General features: G+C 37.2%; 1 protein-coding gene and 1 long non-coding RNA gene across 4 annotated transcripts in view; one reads left to right on the plus strand and one right to left on the minus strand.

The window, feature by feature from the left end:
* LOC115944242 (uncharacterized) overlaps nt 1–18,466 on the minus strand; it is a 176,069-nt gene that overhangs the window by 42,896 nt on the left and 114,707 nt on the right. The window lies entirely within an intron of this gene.
* LOC102730306 (IQ domain-containing protein H) overlaps nt 1–18,466 on the plus strand; it is a 31,373-nt gene that overhangs the window by 6,027 nt on the left and 6,880 nt on the right. Inside the window, exons 2-3 of the mRNA XM_081831292.1 lie at nt 9,118–9,197; nt 11,466–11,504. Of these exons, the coding sequence (XP_081687418.1) occupies nt 9,118–9,197; nt 11,466–11,504 (119 nt within the window). The remainder of the gene's footprint in view (nt 1–9,117; nt 9,198–11,465; nt 11,505–18,466) is intronic.

Genomic DNA, 18,466 nt, shown 5'->3' on the forward strand with positions numbered 1-18,466 from the left:
TGGGTGGCTCAGTTGATTAAGCGACTGCCTTTGGCTCAGGTCATGATCCCAGGGTCTTGGGATCGAGCCCTGCATCGGGCTCCCTGCTCGGCGGGAACCCTGCTTCTCCCTCTCCCACTCCCCCTGCTTGTGTTCCCTCTCTTGCTGTCTCGCTCTCTCTCTGTCAATTAAATAAATAAATAAAATCTTTAAAAATATATATATATATAAATTAATTGAATTTCTATATACTAGAAATTAATAATTGGAAATTGAATTTTTAAAAACAATACCAGGATGCCTGGCTGGCTCAGTCAATTGAGCATGTGACTCTTGATCTCAGGGTTATGAGTTTGAGCCCCATGTTTGGTGTACACTTTACTTAAAACAACAAAAACAATGCCATTAAAATAATACCAAATAATTACTTAGGCAGAAAACTAAAAAATTATGTGCAAGATAGTGTATACTGAAAACTCCAAAATGTTAATGAAAAAAAAATTCAAACAGACCTAAATAAATGGAAAGGTAAGCCATGTTCATGGATTTGAAGACTCAATATTGTTATGTTAATCATCCCAAAGTTGTCTATAAACTCAGTGCAATCCAAATCAAGATCAATAGAATATTTTTGTGGAACCTCACAGGCCAATTCTAAAATTTATATGGAAAAGCAAACATGGTACAATAGCCAAAATCATTTTGAAAAAGAAAAGTAACATTGGAGGATTCAAGTTCTCTGAGTTAGTATAAAGTTATAGATATCAGAACAATGTGCTATTAGCAAAAGGATAAATACAGAGATCCATAGAGCAGAATAGAGAGTTCAGGAGTAGCCCTACACATACATGGTCAATTGATTTTCAACAAGGATGCAAAGGCAATTCAATGGAGAAAGGATAGTCTTTTTCAACAAATGGTGCTGGAACAATTGAAGATAGATATATAGAGAACTTTGACCCATACCTTGCACCACATATAAAAATTTACTCAAAATGGATCATAGAAATAAATGTAAAGTCTAAAATTAAGAACTTTTAGAAGAAAACAAAGGGCGAAAACTTTTGTTTCCTTGGATTTCTTAAATACCACAAATTCATAAGAGTAAAAAATTAACACATTGGACTTTATCAAAATTTAAAACTTCTACTCTTTGAAAGACAATATTAAGAAAATGAAAAGAAAAGCTACAGATTGGGAATTCATATTTCAATACACGTACCCGATAAAAATTTTTTGTCCAGAATATATTAAAAAAACTCCCAAAACTCAATAAGGAAACAAGCAATCCAATAACCTAATAAACAAAGAATTAAAAGAGAAATTTTACCAAAGAAGATATATGGATGGTAGATAGATAAGTGAAAGCATGCATAACATCATTAGTTACTAGGGAAATACAAATTAAAACAAGTCTTAATATATTTAAGATAATTGAAAAATGCTTGCAGCACCTGGGTGTCTCAGTTGGTTAGGCATCTGCCTTCGGCTTGGGTCATGATCCTAGGGTCCTGGGATCGAGCCCCACATCAGGCTCCTGGCTCAGTGGGGGTCTGCTTCTCCCTCTCCCTCTGTGTTCTCTCTCTCTCTTTCTCTCAAGTAAATAAATAAATTCTTTAAAATATATATATATATACACATATATATATATTTAAGATAAATGAAATCATGCCATGCTTCTTGTCTAACCAGAATAGTATGAAACAAGAAATAAATTACCAGAGAAAAAGTGGAAAATTCACAAATATGTGCTAATTAAACAACATGCCCCTGAATAATCAATAGGTCAAGAAGAAATCAAAAGGCAATAAAAAAATATCTTGAGACAAATAGAAATTGAAACACAACATAACTTATGGGATGCAAAAAAAGGCAGTTCTAAGAGAGAAGTTTATAGCAATAAACACCTACACTTAGAAAACAGAAAAACCTCAAATAAGCAACCTAACTTCATACCTCAAAGAACTAGAAAAAGAAGAACAAACTAAGCCCAAAGTTATAATGAAGGAAATAACAAAGATCAGAGTGGAAATAAACAGAGACTAGAAAGACAAGAGAAAATATCAATGAAATGAAGAGCTGGTTTTTTTGAAAAGATAAACAAAATTGATAAACCTCTAGCTAGACAAACTAAGAAAAAAGAGAGAAGATTCAAATAAAATCAGAAATGAAAGAGGAGACATTACAAGTGATGACATAGAAATACTAAGGATCATAAGAAATTACTATGAACAGGGGCGCCTGGGTGGCTCACTTGGTCAAGTGTCTGAGTTCAGTTTAGGTCATGATATCAAGGTCCTGGGTTTGAGCCCCGCATTGGGCTCTGCACTCAGTGGGGAGTCTGCTCCTCCCTCTCCCTCTGCCCCTCTCCCCACTCATGCTCTCTCTCTCTCTCAAAGAAATAAGCAAATTTGTTTAAAAAAAGAAATTACTATGAACGATTATACACCAAAAATTAGATAACTTAGAAGAAATGGATAAATTCCTAGAAACATAAACTTACCAAGTTTGAATCATGAAGAAATAGAGAATCTGAAGAGACCAATTACTAGTAAGGAGATTGAATGAGTAATCAAAAACTTCCCAGGAAAGAAAAGTCCAGGATTAGAAGGCTTCACTGGTGAATTCTACCAAGCATTTAAAGAAAAATGTTTACCAATCCTTCTCAAATTCCTTCAAAAAACAAAAGAGGAGCACTTCCAAACTCATTTTATAAGGCCAGCATTATCCTCATACCAAAGCAGACAAGAAAATAAAATTACAGGTCAACATTCCTGATAAAGGAAAATGCAAAAAATCCTCAATAAAATATTAGCAAACTCAATTTTACAACACACTTAAAGGACCATACACCATGATCGATTGAGATTTATTCCTGGATGCAAGGATGGTTCAACATATGCTAATCAATAAGTGTAATATACCACATTAACAAAATGAAGGATAAAAATCATGTGATCAACTTAATGGATACAAAAAAAGCATTTGACAAAATTCAACATCCTTTCATGATAAAAACTCTCAATAAATTGGATATAAAAGAAATTTACTTCAAGATAATAAAAGCCATATATGACAGCCCACAGCTAACATTATACTCTATAATGAAAAGCTAGAAGTTCCTTAAGATCAGAGACAAGATAAGGATGTCCACTCTTGCCACTTTTATTCAACATAGTTCTGGAAGTCCTAGCCAGAGAAATTAGACAAGAAAAAGAAATAAAATGTATTTAATCAGAAGGGAAGAAGTAAAATTGTCTCTGCAAATGATATATTCTGTATAGAAAACCCTAAAGACACCACCAAAAGATGGTTAGAAGTAATAAATGAACTCAGTAAAGTTGTAGGATACAAAATCAATATACAAAAATTAGTTGCATTTCTATACACTAACAATGAACTATCAGAAAGAGAAATTAAGAAAACAATACCATTTACAATAGCATAAATAAAATACTTAGGAATAAGTTTAACCAAGCAGGTGAAAGATCTGTATACTGAAAACTATAAAATATTCATGAAGGAAATTGAAGAGGACAGAAATAAATGGAAACAGATTCTGTGTTCATGAATTAGAAGAACTAATTTTGAACTTTTTATTTTTATTTATTTATTTTTAAGATTTTTTTATTTATTTGACAGAGTGAGACACAGAGAGAGAGGGAACACAAGCAGGGGGAGTGGGAGAGGGAGAAGCAGGCTTCCTGCAGAGCAGGGAGCCCGATGAGGGGCTCAATCCCAGGACCCGGGATCTTGACCTGAGCCGAAGGCAGATGCTTAACAACTGAGCCACCCAGGCGCCCTAGAAGAACTAATTTTGTTAAAACGCTATACCACCCAAAGCTAACTATAGACTTGATGCAATCCTTATTAAAATTCCAATGGCATTTTTTACAGAAATAGAAGAAACAATCCTAATATTTATGTGGAACCACAAGAAACCCTGAATAGGGAAAGCAACCTTAACAAAGAAGAAAACTAGAGACATCACACTTCCTGATTCCAAACAATATTACAAAGCTTTAGTAATCAAAACAGTATGGTATTGGCATTAAAAACAGACACCTAGATCAACGGAACAGAATAGAGAGCCCAGAAATAAAACCATGTCTTAATGGTCAATTAAGTTTCGACAAAGGATCCAAGAATACATAATGGGAAAAGGATAATCTCATCAACAAATGGTATTGGGAAAACTGGACAGCCACATTTAAAAAAAATGAAACTGGACCACAATCTTATACCATACACAAAAATTAATTCAAAAATGGATTAAAGACCTCAATATAAGACCTGAAACCATAAAACTCCTAAAAGAAAGCACAGGGATAAGCTCTATGATTTTTTGGATTTGAAACCAAGAGCAAACACAACAAAAGCCAAAATAAAAAAGTGAGTCTATATCAAACTAAAAAGCTTCTGTGTGGCAAAAGAAACCACCAACAAAATGAAAAGGCAACTTTTGGAATGGGCTAAAATATTTGCAATGCACAAATCCAATAAAAGGTTAATACACAAAATATATTAAGAAATTCATACAACTCAATAGCAAAAAACCCAAATAACCCAATTAAAATGGGCAAAGGACCTGAACAGATATTTTTCCAAAGAAGACAAAGGGCCAACAGGGACATGAAAAGGTGCTCAGTATCACTAATCATCAAGGAAATGCAAATCACAACCACAATGAGATAGCACCTCACACCTGTCAGAATGGCAATCATCATAAAGACAAGAGAACAAAGGCAGAGCAGGTGGTGGAGAAAAGGGAATCATTGTGTACTGTTGGTGAAAATGTAAACTAGTAAAGTTACCAGGGGAAATAGTAGGGAGGTTTCTCCAGAAATTAAAAATAGAATTACCATCTGATCAGCAATCCCACTTACAACCAAAGGAAACAAAATCATTATCTCAAGAGATATCTGTATTCCCATGTTCACTATAGTATTATTCATAATAGCTAAGGTATGGACACTATTTACATGTCTGTAGATGGATGAAAGGAAAAAGGAAATGTGACATATATATATATTTTATATATATATTTTATAGATGTATAATATATATTTTATATATATAATATATTTTATGTCATATATTTTATATATAATATATATTTTATATGTTATATATGTTTATATATGTTTATAATAAACATATATATTATTTTATTAGAATAAAATTATTTTATAAATATAAAATATTATTCAGCCTTAAAAAAGAAGGAAATCCTGCCATTTGAGACAACATGGATGAACCTCGAGGGTATTATGCTGAGTGAAATAAGCCAGTCAGAGAAAGACAAGTGCTACATGGTATCACTTATATGTGGAATTTTTTAAAAGTCAAATTTATAGAAACAGAGTAGAAAAGTGATTGCCAGGGACTGAGAGGTGGGTAGAGGTTGGTAAAAGGGTATAAACTTTCAGCTATAAAATGAATTATGTCTGAAGATCTAATGTAAATAATTGACATTTGCTAAGAGAGTTGAACTTAAATGTTCTCATTAATTAAAAAAAGATAAGTATGTGAGATGATGGATGTGTTAATTAACTAGATGGGAGGGAATCCTTCCATAATGTATACGTATATCAACTCCCCACACTGTACACTTTAAATACTTTACAATTTTATAGGTAAATTATATGTCAGTTATACCTCAATAAAGCTGAAATTTAAAAAAAGAGAAGGCACAAATAATATTAAAATGAAAAAAGATACATAGAATTTTTAAAAAATTATAGTATATAGTTTTATGCCAATTTTTTTCAAATGAAAGGAGAATAATTGCCAAAATTAATTCAAGAAAAGGTAGGAAACTTAGAGAAAACAATACCATTAGGTCATTTGAACTGGTAGTCAAAAATATATCTCTGTCTTAAACAACACATGTGGACATGTGCACACATGTCTGCTCACAAAAATATACCAGAGGAAAAAGGACCTCAGGCCTTTTATAGGCAAGATTTACCAACTTAAAAGATCAGTGATCCTTATCTTAAACTACTCCATAGAGAAAGAAAAGAAGAAAAGCTTGCCAACTGATTTTATGAAGCTACTACAACTTTGGTACCAAAACAGGATGAGGACAGTGCAAGAAAAAAATATTATGGCTCGATCTCAGGAATATAGAGGCAAACATTCTAAATAAAAGTTAGCAGTATGGGTTTTTTTTTTTACCTTCATCATGATGAGGAAGAATGTGAGGAAATGTCAATATTAGAAAAATTGAACAATATAAATCGCCATGTTAACAGATTAAAAAAGAAAAATCCTATGATCATCTCTGTATGTGTGAAAATTTAAAAATCATGTAATGCGACTCAACGTTAACAATAGGGGGAAAAAACCTCTGAGCAGAGTAGAAGTATAAGAAGATTTTCTGACCCTGATTATTGCCTTCAGCCAAAACCCCAGATCCAATATTCTTAGTAGGCAAACTTTAGGATCATTCCATCTTTCCATTAAAAGCAGAGATAGTTCAAGAACGACAACTACTGCCACCATCGTTGAACATGTCCTCAAAGCCCTAGCACACACAATAAGACAAAGAATGGAATGGAGACAAGGAGGGAGGGAGAAAGGGGCACCAGCCAGGAATGTATGGGACTGCAAATATCAGAAAACCTAACTACCAGTGGCTTAACCAATGAGGAGTTCATTTGTCTCACTCGTAAGAAATCAGGAAGTAGGCAGCTGGTGGTACTCATCAAAAAAATCGAAACAGCTCTTTCTGCTTTATTTTCTTTGGATGTTTCATTTCAACCTCATGCTTGCCACCTCCTGGCTCCATGATGGCTCCTGCATATCTGGGCCTTAACGTACACATTCGAGGCAGGAAGAGGGGAAAACAGTGGTTACCAGTCTCTTCCCAGAAGCCCCTGGATGGACTTCCCCTTTTATCTCACTGGTCACATGGCTACTGTTAGCTCTAAGAAAGGCTGGGAAAGTGAATGTCTAGGGATAGGGTTAGGTTTAGGTTTAGGGTTAGGGTTAGGATTTGGGACATACTATACTGACTTCTTATATAGTAAGTTATGCTTGGTACAATCCATTCATGAAAATTCTTTGTTGGATATTAAATATATTTACTATTTGGGCCATACTTATGCTAAAACATTATTTGTTGTTTAAAATTAAAATGTAACTGTGTGTCCTCTAAACATTTTGTTTGCTAAATCTGGCATCCCTTGGAGCTGGGCATATTGAAAAAAAATGACGTTTTAAAATTAGCAAGAAAGAAAGGCTATTGTGCAGGTAGATATCAGCAACTACCATAGAGGCATACAGGGTTGTCCAGAAAGACAAGATTTTTTTCCCCTGACATTAACTCTAATTATCATACAGATCTTTCCAGAAGGAAAATTGAGTAGCAAAATATAGGCAGTACCTTATGATACAATTTTGTTAGAGATGCACGTTCTTCAAATGCATGTGTCCCACAAAATTTAAGGCTACATGCAGTTATAATTCAGTGACAGAATTTTTGCAGGTAACTAAGAAAAACTTCCAAAAAATTTTAGGTATACCATTAACTGTGGATTACCCATATGAAATTACAAATCTTTTAGATCTTTATCTACCAGATTTCATTAAAATTTTACTAAAATCCTTTCAAAATTATGCCTACTCAAAAACTTGTCAGCTGCTGTTTTGTTTCAACATGAGAACTTAACCATAAATCTCACTCATCTGCAGGAACCTGATAGTTTAACAACAGTATACTGAGCCTGCAGACACTAGGAATAACATGGCTTTACGGGTGAATCTGTGGATTTCAAGCAGCCGAAGTCCAGGGTGTGGACTGGCCTTCAGAAGTGGGAGGGCATAGTCCAAGTGAACAACAGGGCAGGAGAGCATAGAAGTCAAGGCAAAACTTGTAGGCCTAAGATGGAGTCTCCATACACTCTAGCCAACTGCCAGGCTCCAGGAAGGGGATGGGCAGGGAGGCTTCCTGAAAGCCAAGAAAACAGAAAACCAGGTCAAACCAGGTTGGTCAGAGGCAACCAACAAATGCCTTTTGTGGAGATGAATTTTAGTGATTTAAACTCTGGAATTCCTGCTACTTTTTAAGAAATGGCCAAAGAGATTGCTTGCAGCCAACTTGAGGCAATGTGAAAGAGCCGAGAACTCAAAGTGGGATTCCAAATTGTGTACTAATGTGCTGTATTTGATCAGTATCTGTCCATTCTTCCTAAGATGGCTGTTACAAAATGGACAGAAAAGGGGTTGGACTAAGGGAGTTGAAAGAAGCCCCACTCCTTTGACTCAATTTACTATTTAAATAAATTATATTTGTTTTCTTTTTTGTAAAGAGTAGAGTAAGGATTTTTCACCCCTGAGAATGTCAGACTTGAGCTATTTGTAAAGGGCAGTTGGATTTGCTGCCAGGCAACAGGGGAGAAGCGGTTTATCTCCCAAGCAATTGATATCCGATAGGCCTACCCACCTATGGACCAGATGTGTTCTCTAAACATTGTTGCTTTGAGATTTAATTAATTTCAAAAATGATATTTACTGTATTTTTTTCACTTGTATTATTTCCCCAAACCATTTAAATTCTTCGGAATCATCATTTTTACTGACCACACAATAGAATAGTCCACCGTGTGTAGTTATATTAACTTCCCTATTAAATGAACTTGGGAATATGGCTATTTGAAGAGATCTTATAGCGAAACATTTTTTTTAAGAATTTACTTATTTATTTATTTGAGAGAGAGAACACAAGCAGGGGGAGGGGCAGAGGGAGAGGGATAAGCAGACTCCCAGGACCCTGAGATCATGACCTGAGCTAAAGGCAGATGCTTAACCAACTGAGCCACCCAGGCACCCACAAAATGTTTTTATATAACCAATATTACTCTCTAATGTGCCTGATTTTAAAATGTACCTTTTTGTCTGGGCAGTGTGCACAAAATGAGCTGACCTTATATTCTGATGGAACAGTTGCCCTCCCATGCTTTTTGCTTTCCTTTTGAAATCAATGATCACAAATGTTTCATTGAATTGATACAGGCAAGACAATAGTGAATAGTGACAGAGCCATTTGACTTTCAAGTGGCAAACCCAATAGCATCCAGCCAGTGACTCAGCCTTTTTCTGGAAGAGGTAACAATGCACCACCTCCATCCACAGCCCCTTTCGCTACACTTCAGAAACCACAGCTGATTCCAGTGGAAGCAAAGAAGTTCTCTTCTAAGAAACAAAGATCAAAGGTATTCATACTCCTTTTTTTTAAGATTATTTATTTATTTGAGAGAGAGAGAGAGCATGAGCAGGGGGCAGGGGTAGAGGGAGAAGCAGACTCCCCACTGAGTAGGGAGCCTGATACTGGGCTCGATCCCGGGATCCTGAGATCATGACCTGAGCTGAAGGCAGATGCTTAACCAACTGAGTCACCCAGGCACCCCTCATGCTTCTAACAGAAGAAAATTGTTATTTACAGTATTCTCAGTGAGATTTTTAGTAATACACCATATTATAGAGTTGTACCTTTCATATGGAAATAAATACTATTTTGGCTGCTGGGATGCATTTGATTTTTAAAGGGGGATTGCTGTACAAGTAGATTCTACCATGACATTATCCGTGGGGTCTTTTTTTTTTTTTTTTTTTTTTTGAGAGAGGGAGAATGAGAGAGAGCATGAGAGGGAGGAGGGTCAGAGGGAGAAGCAGACTCCCTGCCAAGCAGGGAGCCCGATGCGGGACTCGATCCCGGGACTCCAAGATCATGACCTGAGCCGAAGGCAGTCGCTTAACCAACTGAGCCGCCCAGGCGCCCTTATCCACAGGGTCTTAAAAAATTCAATCATGTCACATTATTGTGAGATTAACTAAATGAGTGGGCCAACCTATACCACTAACTGGGTCAAGAGTCTAGGAATCTGGAATATGATAGCTATTGCTTTATATCCAAATTCGTGTTGTATAGGGTATGTTCTTATGAGATTTTACCCTACTTCATTTGTCTTTAAGCATAGGGTAAAAAGCAAGCTCTCCAGTTTTGCACAGATATCCTAATGAGGAAAGGGAAGAAATTCTGTATTCTCTAACATTAGGACCTCACGGTACAACATAATTAATCCTCATGGAGATTTTCCAGGTTTAAATGTGCTGGACTTTTGAAGCTTGCTTTAGGTTTATAAGCCACAGAGTTGTGATAATTGAAACTTTTCGCCAGAAAAAAGGAGAGCTAGCAGTGTCTTTTTCAGGGCTTACCCTATATGGTCCTATTTACAGCTGCTCCCATTAAAAAAAAAAAAAAAAAAGCAAGGAAGAGAGGGAAATGGAAGAGTGGCAGAGAAGAAATGAATCCTACTGTCTCTATGTAGTAGACTGTTACCTGCTCTTCCCAGACCTTCTTCTCCCAGGACCCTGGGATCATGACCTGAGCCGAAGGCAGACGCTTAACAACTGAGCCACCCAGGCACCCCCCACACCTTCTTCTTAACGCCCAAATCTTCCTCGAGATGCTTTCCCTGTATTTGCAGCACTGGTGGGCTGTGTCCCCTTAAGAGAGTTCCAAGCTGTTTATGTAGCAGCGTGTCATGTGACAGCCCAGTTGCCATGGCAAATATTTGTGTTTCATGAAAAATGTGGGTAAAAAAAAAAATCAGTGTAAATGGCCAAATCCCTAGACAGACAGGCCTTCGGGCTAGTGTTTGGCCTGCACCACGATTGTTTCAAATTCAGCTGTTTAACAGGCTGTGCGAAGGCCACGGGCTAATGTGCATAATGGGAACAGGCGGGGGCACCTGTTTTGCTTCTCACCACGTTTGAGCTCTGCAGTCCCACAGTGTTATAGACAGCAGATCTACAGGTAATACAAACATGACTAGGTTTTCTGCGCTAATCAATCTATCACAGAAAAAAAATTATTTTAATAAAGACACTTCTGGAGGGCTAATTAACCCTGCCTTTAATTTCCTCTCTGTTGACTTCACAAAGCTTTCCCCTAGTGCTGAGGCAGTAATATTTAAAGACTCTTTCCTATGGTCTCGAACTGGTACATTTCTGAATTGACTCTTCAATGGTAAATGTAATTATTCATACACTCTGTGAAGTGTCCTAGCGTGGAAGTGAAAAGGCTCACAGAAACACTGACAGAGCTAGAACAGACCTGGATCAGCATCCACCGGGCGGTGTGGTGCCACACGGAGAAGCCCCTTCTTGGAAATACTTCTCTCAGTGTACCCTAGATGCAGGACTTGGCGTCTGACTATAGCTGTTTTGGTAAATATTTACTTTGTCAAACTCTCTCTTCAGATCAAACAGGGCTCTTGGCAAGCAAGGCAGCGTTGTCTGGGGTGGAAAAGGTCTTTCTAATTATTAGCTCCTGCCTGCATGGAAAGAAGGAACAGGCTGGCCCAGCGGGGGGACCTGGGGGAGGGAGGTGGGGGGGGAGGCTCTGTGCTTCTATTTGTTTTGTAAAATTGCCCATGAGAGTCATTTTGATTTAAACTGTGTCTCATTCTTCATTGTAGGGGAAACGCAAAAGGTCAAGAGGACATCATGATAGGAAGGTCTGTAATTTGTGTGACTAGTTGAAATTTGGGGTTTGTCACCTGATGTCCCTTCCTTTTGCTTCAGGGCAAAAGTATGAGAGGCCAGTTGACAGCTGGAGACTGCAACAAAAGTTCTGCTCTTCTTTTATAAAAGAAATTAGATCATGTCTTCAGAAAAAAAAAAAAAATGGTTCGCTTAAAGTGAAAAACCTTCCCTACCCCCCTTCAGTTAGGACTGAATTACTTCTCAGGCTTCAATCCAGAGAAGTGATTTAGCATACTCAAAATCTGGCTGAATCACAATGGTCTTCAACCTCAATCTACGATTCTCATCTTTTAAAAGTCCGCTTGAAAATAAATAAAATGTGAAAAAAAATTCACTTAGCCCCGAGCATGGGCATACGTGTGTGTACGTGTGCATTCATACACACGTGCACATGCATACACACTGCATATATGAGGTCATTGGTAAGGGGATGGGACTTAGGACTAAGCTGCCTAAAACCAATAAGGTAACAAACACATTGGGGGAATGAAATCGTTCCCACCGACAAGTACGTGCCAGCAAAGAACCTTCCACTGGGTCATGCGTGAGTCAGCAAAGTTCTGAACTTGAAGCAGGAAAGAGCTGGATTCTTCTCTTACTAATAGAGGAGTTTTGAGCAAGTCACTTAAATTCTGAGTGCCTCACTTTTCCTCATCTGTCAAATGGGGATAATAACTCTCATAGATTTGTTCTATTAGCTCTGTTAATGTGTGTGGAAATGCTTTGGAATTATAAAGCACTTGTTATCAGAATTCACTGGCCTGTTTTTTTTAAAGATTTTATTTACTTATTTGACAGAGACACAGTGAAAGAGGGAACACAAGCAGGGGGAGTGGGGGAGGGAGAAGCAGGCTCCCCGCGGAGCAGGGAGCCCGATGCGGGACTCGATCCCAGGACCCTGGGATCATGACCTGAGCCGAAGGCAGGCGCTTAACGACTGAGCCACCCAGGTGACCCTCACTGGCCTATTTTTAAACAACATCTTCTAGGCCCCCCTTCCTTCAAGGGTCTTATCAGAAAGAATTTCAGAGGGAGCTTAGCCACCCCTCTTTCCAAGGAAAAAGAGCCCATCTTCTGGGTCTCCTTGTACTTCTGCAGAGCTGTGACTAGACAGAGCTGTACTTACAGCAATGATCGCACACAGTCCTTCTGAACTGAGACAGATTGCTCCTGGATAAACTAATCAATGCAATCAGAATCTTCCTTCAGCTTCCCTTGACTTCTTGCTACGGGGAAATTGTGAGCTTGCTTCTACACTTTAAAAATAGGATGTGCTTTAAGAACACTAGGCATGATGTATCAGGAATATTTAGAACAGCAAAAGTTGGTTGAGCATGTTCTTAGAACATGGCACTAGGCACCTTCCACACCCACTGAATGCTCACAGCAGCTCTAGAACCTCTGTACTGTCATTGTCCCCAGGCCCACATAGTTGGTGAAAGGGTGCGGAGGATCCAGATGACAGGATGAGGCTCCAGAGTCCACCCGCCTACACACAAGGTTATGAACTCTTCCACATGCGCTAGTTTTCCAAATGTTACCACTACTATGATGGTAACTACTACTAACTACCCCAACCACTACCACTACTACTCCTAACTAGCACCTTACACACATCTTACACGCATGTGCCCGCCACTGTTCCTATGCTTTACATGGATTAGCTCACCTCGCTTTACATGGATTAGCTCACCTCATCTGACAGTATCTCTGAGCAGTAGGTACTATTATTATTCCCATTTTCCTGGAAGGAACCAATTACGGAGAAGTTAAGGTCATGCACCTAGTAAGAGACAGAGCCAGCATACAGAACTGGGCCATGTGGCCGCCAGAGCCCCAACGCATTAGAGAGTTTTTAAACTTTCAAGAGTTTTTGGTAGAAATCCTTCTAAAAGATCCCATATCTCTGCCTCCCTGATGTAATCTAACATTTTCTCTCCCCAGTATCACGTACGCAGAGAACCCATTTCTAGTCGTTTTTCATTTGTTTCCTTCACATTCAGGACAATGCTTGTCACGTCAGCTGTCATGTCTGCTTTCAGTGGCCCTGACTTTAAGAGACTGTTCTGTCTTCTAGCTCATTAACCAAATAACCAAGACTCAAGAAGTGGAAGGATAAAGTGGAGTCAGTCAGGCTCTGCACAAGGATCCAAGGAATATAAGATAATACACAGTGGTAGACTTCGTAGTTACTTCAAGAAATCTAAGGCCTGTATTTTCAGGGCTCTAATTTAGCTGGTTAAAGTTGCTAAAATTGTCTCTCTCAGCAAATACATCTTTTTATTATCTCAAGGCAGACATGTTAACAACTATGTTAAGATCCACTTAATTTGGGCACCTGGGTGGCTCAGTTGGTTAAGCAACTGCCTTCGGCTCAGGTCATGATCCTGGAGTCCCGGAATCGAGTCCTGCATCGGGCTCCCTGCTTAGTGGGGAGTCTGCTCCCTCGACCCTCCCGCCTCTCATATGCTCTCTCTCTCATTCTCTCTCTCTCAAATAAATAAATAAAATCTTTAAAAAAAAAAGATCCACTTAATTTCAATTAATATTTTGATAATAAGTATGTTAACATAATAATTTTAATAAATATGTTAACATATAATAGTATGATAATAAATATGATAACAACTATGGTAAGATCCACTTAATTTCAATTAATATTTTGATAATAAAAATCTCTTTTATGGGTAAAACAAGCAAACAAATGTATTTATTGGACGTAAGGGTCCAGGTTAAATTCATGAGTGTGTTCTGCTTCTGGAAATGGGGGAGGGAGAAGAAAGAGCTAAAAAGAATTAGAGGATTTCAATTCTACCTTATGTGTTGTTTTTTAAAATTTCAACACATATATAAATAATTTAAATATATCTAAATCTTATAAATAATTATAAATATATAAAATAAACTATATTTTTAAATGTAAAAGATTTAAATATATATTTTTGTCTCCTTTGCTTCAGAGAGATATATATACCATATATACATTATATATATTCTGTATTATCTAACGTTATCTAATTCATCCTCATGTAGATTCCTCCGGTTTAAACCACTGGGCTTTTGTAGCTTGCTTTCTTACATTTATGAGCCACGGACAGATATATATATAATATACATATACATATAAACGTGTAATATATATATAATACACGTAAAGCAAAGAAGACAAAAGATTAACATGCGCCCATGGCAGTTTTTTATATTATTCTTCTATAATTTTCTGTATTTTCAAAACTTTTTCAAATTTCAAAGAAGAAACAAAAGAAAATCCTATTTCGAAAGATATACCTCTTGCTGTAAAATCTTCTTTGCTATAGAAAGAACAGGTTTGGGTGATAACCTTTTAATGTCAATTTTGGGGTCTTGCTTTTCTTAGTCATTCTTACACTGTTACTTTCTTTAGTATTTCCCTAGCATATTACTCTTTATCCTTATGTTATAGAATCGTGATTATTTTATACAGTTGAGTCAGTTGAACTATTTTAATGAGGCAACATAAGTGACAGTGACACCACTGTGTCCAGTCTCATTTCCCCCCATCTGCAGACCAGCTCGATTTTTTGCAAAACTTCCATGACCCCTCCAACGCTCACCCCAAGACCCCCAGGAAAAGGAAAAAAGGGGAAGTTCCCAGGAGGTGGGGCTCTAGACCCCTCAAACCCACAGCAGCTGTGTTAACTGTGCCCCTCTTTACCATCAGATTGTATTGTTTCTGAACAGTGTTCCAGGTTTGAAAATATATACACTTTGAAAACCACCAGGTGGTATCTAGCGGCAGTTTCAGCTTTCATGTGACCTATCTACCAAAGGGAATAAGCCCACTGCTTTACGTTTATTGAAGTGTGATTAACATTACATTAGTGTCAGGTCTACGATAGAATGATTCAACAATGCTATACGTTACTCAGTGCTCATCACAAGTGTACCCTTAATCCCCTTCACCCGTTTCACCCAACCCCCCCCCACACACACACACCTCCCCTCTGGCAACCACAAGTTTGTTCTCTGTATTTAAGAATCTGTTTTTTTGTTTGTCTCTTTTTTTTCTTTGTTCATTTGTTTTCTTTCTTAAATTCTACATACAAATGAAATCACATGGTACTGGTTTTTCTCTGACTGACTTACTTCACTTAGCATTATACCCTCTAGAGCAAGACCCCATTGTTGCAAATGGCAAGATCTCATTCTTTTTTTATGGTCCAGCAATATTCCATTCTGTATATATATATACCACATCTTTATCCATTCATCTGTGGGTGGACACTTGGGCTCCTTCCATTATCTTGACTATTATAAATAATGTTGCTATAGGCATTGGGGGGCATGTATCTTTTCAAGTTGTGGTTTTGGTTTTTTGGGGTAAATACCCAGTAGTGGAATTACTGGATAATGTGGTAAGTATATTTTTAAATTTTTTGAGGAAATTCCATACTGTTTACCACGGTGGCTGCACAGTCTGCATTCCCACCAGCAGTGCAAGAGGGTTCCTTTTTCTCCACATCCTCACCAACCATTGTTATTTCTTGTATTTTTAATTTTAGCCATTCTGACAGGTGTGAGGTGATATTTCATTGCAGCTCTTAGGTGCATTTCCCTGATGATTAGTGATGTTGAGCATTGTTTCATGTGTCTGTTGGCCATCTGTATGTCTTCTAGAAGAAAACATAGGCAGTAATTTCTTTGACACCAGCCATAGAAACATTTTTCTAGATATATGTCTCCTCTGGCAAGGGAAACAAAACCAAAATTAAACCATTGTGACTACACAAAAATAAAAAGCTTTTGCACAGCAAAGAAAACCATCAACAAAACAAAAAGGCAACCTATTGAAGGGAGAAGATATTTGTGAGTGATCTATCCGATAGGGGGCTAGTATGCGAAATATATAAAGAACTTATGCAACTAACATCAAAAAACCAAATAATTCAATTAAAAAATGGGCAGAGGACATGCATAGACATTTTTCCAAATCAGCCTACTTCTTGAAGAGCAGAGAATGCCTCCCTGGTGGGCTTTGTGCCCAGCACAACGCAGTCTCCTTTCTTGTCCTGTCCTAAAGGGTCACGGAGAGGGCAGGTGGTACTTTGGCAAGAATTCGAGTTCTACAGCCTGAAGATACAAGATGAGATTCAGAAGGAAATCTAGGGCTGTTCTTTCCTCTTTTAGATTCACTTTCCCTCATGAAACCTTATTTAATTTACCTTCTTAAAGGAAGAAAAGAAAGAAAATCCCAAACCAGAAACCTGTGGCATCATTTAAAACCATTTCTGTTTTCTCTAATTCATTAGCAAATGCCACCCTCACCTATGCATTTTTGACATGAAACTTTCAAAGTGAATGAAAATTATACAGTTTTATGTGCAAAACAATATTTTTTTTCTTGTAAGAAGTAATTGAGAAAAAATACTCACAAAATTGTCTTTATCTGTCTTCATGGCATCTAAGTGTACACTTCTATTGCATGGACTAACAATTTTACTTATATACACCAGAAAAAAGTTTAAGTTATCAGTGAGACCAAATAATCTTAATTATTTTTACTTTATCTTTTTCATTCATCAAACTATGACCTGATCCTTCATAGAAAATTTGGAAGGTTCAGAAAGGAGAAAGGCACACACACACACACACACACACAAAATCCCATAATATCATATCCCTTTGGCGTATTTAAACTTTGGCATGGCCCTCTGTTGTATCATTCAATATATTCAACTCTGACCCATCTCTTTTCTCCTAACAATTTATCATAAGCCTTTATATATATGACTTAAAAGTCTTCATAAAACATTTTGAATGGCTACATAATAATCTGTCTTGAAGATATACCATAATTTTCTTAGCTATTATCCTATTGTTTGATATTAAATTATAAATGTCAGATTATTAATAACTATTCTAATTATTAATAAATAAATCATTTCCTGTTATAAATAAAACTGCCATGAACATCTTCCACATTTGTACATAAATCTTTGTATTTAAGCTACTTCCTCGCAGTAGAATTCCTTAGTCAGGGTATGGACATTTTCAGTAGTCTATTAGTGCTTCAAAACTCAAGCTATGAGTTTGCAAATAACTTGTATGATCATATAAGAGTTTTGTGCTGTAAACCTAAATGGCTATCAGCTTCATTCATACATTCATTCAACTAATCTCCATTGACCTTTAATCATGTGCCAGGCAGGGTACTAGACCTTGGAGATGTAGCAGTGAACAAAACAAACCAAGTCTTTGCCCTCTTGGGACTTATGTTCTAGTAAGAAAGGCAGATATTTAATATAACGGTCAGGCAGTGATAAGTGCTACAAATGAAAATAAAGCAGCATCCATATGTAGGTTTAGAGAAGGTGACAAGGTGGGATGTTGTAAGAATTTTGCAAGTATTCCTTAGCCATCTGGGATCAACAGACTTGCTATACACACATTTTCCTCAGGAAAACCATAACGTCAAACTTTACTTTGGTGATAACTGAGGTCCTTTTGGAGGCTTGCTCTTCTTCCTTTACCACGTGGAGAACATGATGATGTGCCTTTTCTCAGAAATTTAGGAATCCAGGCTGCTTTTCACTCTCTGCCTGCCAGGTTCCCAGTACAGACCCCAGGCAGGTTCCACCCATCAGTCATGATTGTTCCAAGTGGCCGTCCTTCACTATGTCGCATTCTCTCAGAAAATATTATAAAGTTAGCAGAAAAGATGAAATCATTGCAGCAATAAACTTAGATAGATCTCTAGAAAAGGAAATATCACATTTGGCTGAAAATATAGTCCATCCCTCTTAAAAATCTTCCCGATTTTGTTCTCTTTGATCTCCAACCAGAATTTGATCCAATGAGTGTTTTTGTTCCAGAAGAATACATCTAGGGATGGGAATTTTTTTTTCTCCTCAGAAAGTGTTTCAGAATTCAGGGAGACTCATTTGAATAAAGATAC

The sequence above is a fragment of the Leptonychotes weddellii genome, chromosome 9 (genome assembly GCF_054177405.1).
Source record: "Leptonychotes weddellii isolate Sample4059 chromosome 9, ASM5417740v2, whole genome shotgun sequence".
Lineage (NCBI taxonomy): Eukaryota > Metazoa > Chordata > Mammalia > Carnivora > Phocidae > Leptonychotes > Leptonychotes weddellii.